Source organism: Martes martes (genome assembly GCF_963455335.1).
Source record: "Martes martes genome assembly, chromosome: 8".
Classification (NCBI taxonomy): Eukaryota; Metazoa; Chordata; class Mammalia; order Carnivora; family Mustelidae; genus Martes; species Martes martes.
The window spans coordinates 124,778,083-124,784,082 of NC_137895.1; the positions used below are offsets into that span (position 1 = coordinate 124,778,083).

Here is a 6,000-nt window from a genome sequence, read left to right on the forward strand (position 1 = left end):
CACTATTTGCAGATGACATGACTCTATGTAAAAAACCCAAAAGACTCCACCCAAAAATTGCTAGAACTGACACATGAACTTAATAAGGATACAAAATCAACATACAGAAATCAATTACATGTCTATACATCAATAATGAAGCAGCAGAAAGAAAACCAAGGAAATAATCTCATTTACAACTGCACCAAAAACCACAAGATACCTAGGACTAAACCCATCCAAAGAGGTAAAAGATTTATACTCTGAAAACTGTAAAACACTGCTGAAGAATGTGAAGATGACACAAAGAAATAGAAAGACATCCCATGCTCATGGACTGGAAGAATAAATATTGTTAAAATGTCTGTATCACCCAAGCAATCTACATACTTAATGTAATTCCTATCAAAATAATAGCATCTTTCACAAAGCTAGAATAACCCATCTTAAAATTTGTATAGAACCACAAAAAACCTGAATAGCCAAAGCAAACTTGAAAAAGAAAAGCAAAGCTGGAGGCATCACAATTCTGGACTTCCAAGTTATATTACAAAGCTGTAGTAATCAAGACTGGCACAAAAACAGACACATAGATCAATGGAACAGAATAGAAAACCAAGAATGAACCCGCGACCATACGGACAAATCTTCAACAAGGAAAGAATATCCACTACTTTCTTGACTTGAAAGAGACCGTCTTTTTCTTGGTTTGCCTCCTACTTCACTGGCTGTTCTTTCTCCATGGCCTTTGCTGGTTCTCCACATCTCCCTGACTCTTAAAGTTTGGAATGCCCATGGCTTACCTCCCAGACCTCTGTTTTTTTTTACTTTCACTCTCCCTGGTAAACTTACTCAGTTTTGTGGCTTCAAATTGCCTTTTAAGTGCCAATGACTTTCAAATTTATAGCTATAGCTCAAATCTTTCTCCTTATAACGCCAGCCTTATATAACCAACCGTCTATATTCCAGATCCATTTGAATGTTTAACATTTAATTTAGCATGACCAAAAACAAATTTCTGATTTTCCTCCAACCAGAACTGCTTCTATATCAGGCTTCTCCATCTCAGTAGTAACAACGGCAATTAGACAAGTATTTATATAATTATTGAGGCCAAAAGCTTTAGATTATCCTCAACTTTTTCCCTTCATATCCCACATTCAAACAATCAGTAAAATTCTGTCAGCTCTTTGTTCCAACTAAATCTACAGTTTGATCAGATCCGCTCTACATTCTACATCACAATTATCCCACTAAGTAACTAATGACATACAGACACTCCTCAAACAATAATCATTCTGAAATTTAAGTCAAATCATGTACCTCTTCAGTTCAACCCCCAACATGGATCCCCAACTTACTTATTTATAATAGCCGAGGTCCATGACTCTGATCTCATCTCACGTTACTGTCCCCCTGGTTCACCCTGCTTCAGCTGTACTGGGTTCCTCACTGTTTCTCCAATATCATGCAAGCTCTTGCCTCAAGGGCTTAGCATATACCGTTTGCCTTTCTTGAATGCTCTTCCCAAATTGTCAACATGACTCAACCCTTACTTCCTTCAGAGGCTTTTTCTGACCACCTGACTTATATTTACTTGTTTGGTTGTTTCCAATTATTTCCCCCTACTAAAACGTGAGTTTCATGAGGCTAGGGGGTTTTGTTTTATGTACCAGTCAATTTTCAGTGCTTAAAATTTAGCAGGCACCAAATAAATTTCTGTTGAATTAACAACAAAACTGATGAGTATACAGAGCCAGGTAACAACTCTGAGTAACCTGTCTACTTTGTCCTGGTCCCTCATGTCTGGATAGTCACTAAAAGACTGATTGGCTCTGGCCTGAAAATTACACATTAAGAACCAAAAAGAGGCTGCATTTGTCTCTACCAAATTTCTGGTCCACTAAAAGTCCTTCAAGAAAGTTACTATTCAATGTAATGTAAACAACTTGTTCCAATCAGTGTCTCTGCTTGGGTAGGATAAAATTTCTTCTGGCATTCCTTCCAATTTCCACACTGCTAGGTAGAGAAACAGATTAAAAACAATTTCCTGGATCCTTCTTTTCGAATTCTATTTTGACATAGAATCTTCTTGATCATCTATGCTTCTTTATTTTCCCATCCTTGTCCACACAGGGAAGCGCTCTGGTTATTCACACTGCTTAATTAACTCTGAAATTAAGCTGCATGAAACTGGAAGTGAAAATTTTATGAGGGTTCACATGCAAGCTAGATTATACAATCTAAATTTTAAACTACTGCTACTAAATTTCTGTATTCTTTTAAAGGGCCTTAATTTTCCATGAGTAACTGGAAAGCACCTTCAAGATCTCTGGACAAGTTATGTATAAGAGTCTCTCCAGGGGTCCCTGGATGGTTCAGTAGATTAACTGTCCTGCCTTTGCTCAGGTCATGATTCTGGGGCTAGTGGGCGGTGGGGGGGAGGGGCCCACTCAGCAGGGAGTCTGCTTCTCTCTCTCCCTCTCCCTGTGTTCTCTCTCTCAAATAAATAAATAAAATCTTAAAAAAAAAAGACTCTAGCTAGAGTTTAATCATGATAAATTCTAAAAAGTATTCTTGATATTAAAGATATTCACAAGTCTTCAGAGTTATATTTTCACTAATGATTTTTACACATATTGTAGTATCATTCACTCTGAAAATGAGATATATTTTGTCTCCATAAGAAGCAAGTGGCACCAGGTGAAATGGCACCAGGTGAAGATAATGAATCTAGACATATCACACAATTGTTTGCAGGTGAGAATCTTAAGTGGCGAAATGCTTACACTTTATAACTTACAAAAATGAAATTCTTAAAATCATTGTGCTGGGGTAAAAGCAATTTTATATTCCATTATTTTTCATTAAATGTAAATTTCCATTTAGTGTCAAACTCAATAGTTCATACAAATTTATGATAGTTTATCGGGGGAAATGTACATTTCATACCTAGTCATCAATGACATATCATATTCATATCTTGTCTAGGATGACAATTGTTGGTAAACCTTAATTTTTTTTTTTACCCACATAACCATTCAAAGCATTTTTTGAAGGACTCAATCTGATTGTGTGAAATTCTAAATCTTTCACCCCATAATCCTTAAATCAGTGAAATGCCATCTTCTCCTTGGCGGTAGGTTTCAGACAGAGACTGGATAGCTACCCTCACTTACCACTCCCAAGGTAGGAGTAAAGCGCAACAAACGAACTTTACAAGTTAGCCTCAAGCTAAAAAAGGAAAGAAAAGAAATGAAAGGAAAACAAAAAGAAAACGATTTTGTGCTACTGGTTGGGCTTCTCTTCCTGTAGCACCCCAAGTGCCTCCGATGCCCAGAAAACTTAAGAGCCTCTTTAATTCTAGGACCAACTCGGTGGAGGCTTCAGGATCCACCAGATTTCAAAACCGTGATACGAACCCCTATCCAACAGGCTAAAAAGTCCAAAGTACGGGGCAAGAAAAACTTCTGCAACACAGACGCCGACCAAAAGGCATTCCCTATCTTCCGGGAAAGGAAGAGGCAAGAAAGCAACTAAAATAAGTGTAACCGGGTAGGTGAAAATTTAGGGAAGCCATGACTATTCTTTCCACATTCAGGGAGCAGGAAAGGGAAGGTGTAAAAGGTCTACCCATACTCCTCCTCCTTCTTCCTCCAACACAGCTGGGTGGAAGGATCTCCCCCAGAATGGCAGAGGTAAGAGAAGGTATCACCACTCCAGGCCGGTGGCACTGTCCAACCTGTCACTGAGACCGGAACTTGAGAAGAGGAGCACGGCGACGAGGAACGGGGGAAGGGGGGCAAATTCTGCGGCTGGGGTTACGAGGAGACCCTGATGGGCCCAGATGAGGAAGGCAGCCAGAGCCCAGGATGACCAGGTGCTGGCCGCGGCGCCTGGCTCCCTCGGAGGAAACAGGGTCAAAGCCCGCCCCACCCCCTCCTTTCAGCCCGGACCTGCACGTTTCTACCCCGGAGTAGCCGAAGTAGGGGCAGCCCTCGGGCGGGCCGGCGGCCCCGCTTACCTGCTGCACCCCGAGGAACTGGTAGAAGTTGAGCTGCACCTCCTCCACCAAGTCAAATAACTCCAGGTCTCCGCTCTCCCAGCCGTGTGCCGGCCCTACGGCCGCCAGTAGCAGCAGCAACAACAGCAGTGGCCGCGGTGGCGGCGGGAACGGGACTGGCCGACGCCAGCGGCGCCGAGGAAGCCGGGCCAGCCGGGAGCAGGTAGCCGTCATCGCGCTGGGCTCGGAAAGGTCACCCGCCACGCTGTGCCGTCGGCCGAGACCGGGGACGTGGCGGGCAGCGCGGGCTGTGGGGACAGTGCCTGTCAGTCAGAAGCACTGGCAGCCGCACGGAAGTCGCCCTCCCAGCGCCCTCGTCCTCCCGCCCCCAGCGTCTGGGCTAGGGCGGCAGGAGCGGGCGAACGCAGCCGCGGGTGGGCGGGCGGAGAGGCAGCCCGCTCTACCTTCCGCAGACCCTCACCCCCAGGCCTAAAAACAGCTGTAAAGCCAGCGCCGGGCGCTGAGGTTGCAGAGGGGGAGAGGCTTCCCCTCGCCTCAGCCTATCCCAGGCCTCTCTTCCGGTGACATCACGTTTCCTAGCAACCGCGGGAGGGTGCGCGGGGCCGGAAGTAGGGAAGCCGGGTGCCCCAGATCCCGGCCTCGGAGAAATGCTTTTTTGTCGCTGACACCCACTGAGGAGCTGTACGTTTATTTACACAGATTAAGGCACATGGAATCATGCGTGTACCTAAAACATCCCAAGTATAAATTTCCCTAGAAACGTCTACCTTCTTACTCTCCTCCCCCCATAGTGAAAACAAGGGCATATGTTAAGACTGATTTGATTATGGCCTGTTACAAACATTTCATTATACTGTCAGCACATAAAGATATAGGAAGAATTGAACCCACGCCTGAAAGGGGGCGTAACTGGTGAGTGGTCTAGAGTGTCCTTTATGGCAGAGGTGAAGCGGAAATGGAATTCGGACCAACACAGAAAGTATACTTCTAAATAAGTTTCATAGGCATAATACCATAGAATAGGCAGCTTGGTAGAAAGCATAATGGTGACGCAATCACGGTCTTAAGGAAGTGCAGTTTACCCACCTTAGCCCACTTCCAATTGGGTTTCCTTTCCCAATGAGATTTTTTATTTTTTATTTTTTATTTATTTATCTGACAGAGAGAGAAATCAAAAGTAGGTAGAAGTAGGCAGAGAGGCAGGCAGATAGGGAGAAGCAGGCTCTCTGCTCAGAGCCCACATCTCTGATGTGCGGCTCGATTCCAGGACTCTGGGATCATGACCTGAACGGAAGGCAGAGGCTTAACCCACTGAGCCACCCAAGAGCTCCCAATGAGATGTTTTTAAAAGACATTTAGGCTGGGCACCTGGGTGGCTCAGTGGGTTAAGCCTCTGCCTTCGGCTCAGGTCATGATCCCAGCCTCCTGGGATCGGGCCCGCATCGGGCTCTCTGCGGGAGCCTGCTTCCCTTCCTCTCTCTCTCTCTGCCTGCCTCTCCACCTCCTTGTGATCTCTGTCTGTCAAATAAATAAATTTAAAAAAATCTTAAAAAAAAAAAAAAGACATTTAGGCGTAAACCTTTCCTCCTTCCCACCAGTGTCTTACCTCCTAGTTCTACAGTGCTTCTGTTTGGTATGTTTTAATTTTTTCCTCTACTACTCTTGCTTTCTCTTGCATAAACTGTATTTTCTTCTTAGGCATCTTACACTTCTCCTCCCTGACTCCCTACTCTTTTTGAGGAAGTAGAACGAAACATATGCTTGTATAACTCAGGGTGCTGGCCCAGTTTTTAAAATTTTACGTTATAATTTTCCCATCTTGGGGAAGTGAAGCTTAATAGGAGTTAAGTTAAGCTCAATGGGAGAATGATAAAACTACTTTCACTCTTATAGTAAGTGTATATTATATTTGATAAAGGTTAGAAAAATAGTAGCTAGGAAGAATCTTAAGAAATCTTTTTATTATAGAACTTAAAAATATTTTTAAATAGTCATAA

General features: G+C 43.6%; 1 protein-coding gene across 1 annotated transcript in view; it reads right to left on the reverse strand.

The window, feature by feature from the left end:
- DNAJC1 (DnaJ heat shock protein family (Hsp40) member C1) overlaps positions 1-4,544 on the reverse strand; it is a 220,476-nt gene extending 215,932 nt beyond the window's left edge. The window contains exon 1 of the mRNA XM_080811148.1: positions 4,004-4,544. Coding sequence (XP_080667274.1) covers positions 4,004-4,216 — 213 coding nt within the window. The 5' untranslated portion in view covers positions 4,217-4,544. The remainder of the gene's footprint in view (positions 1-4,003) is intronic.
- Between the last annotated feature and the right edge of the window lie 1,456 nt (positions 4,545-6,000).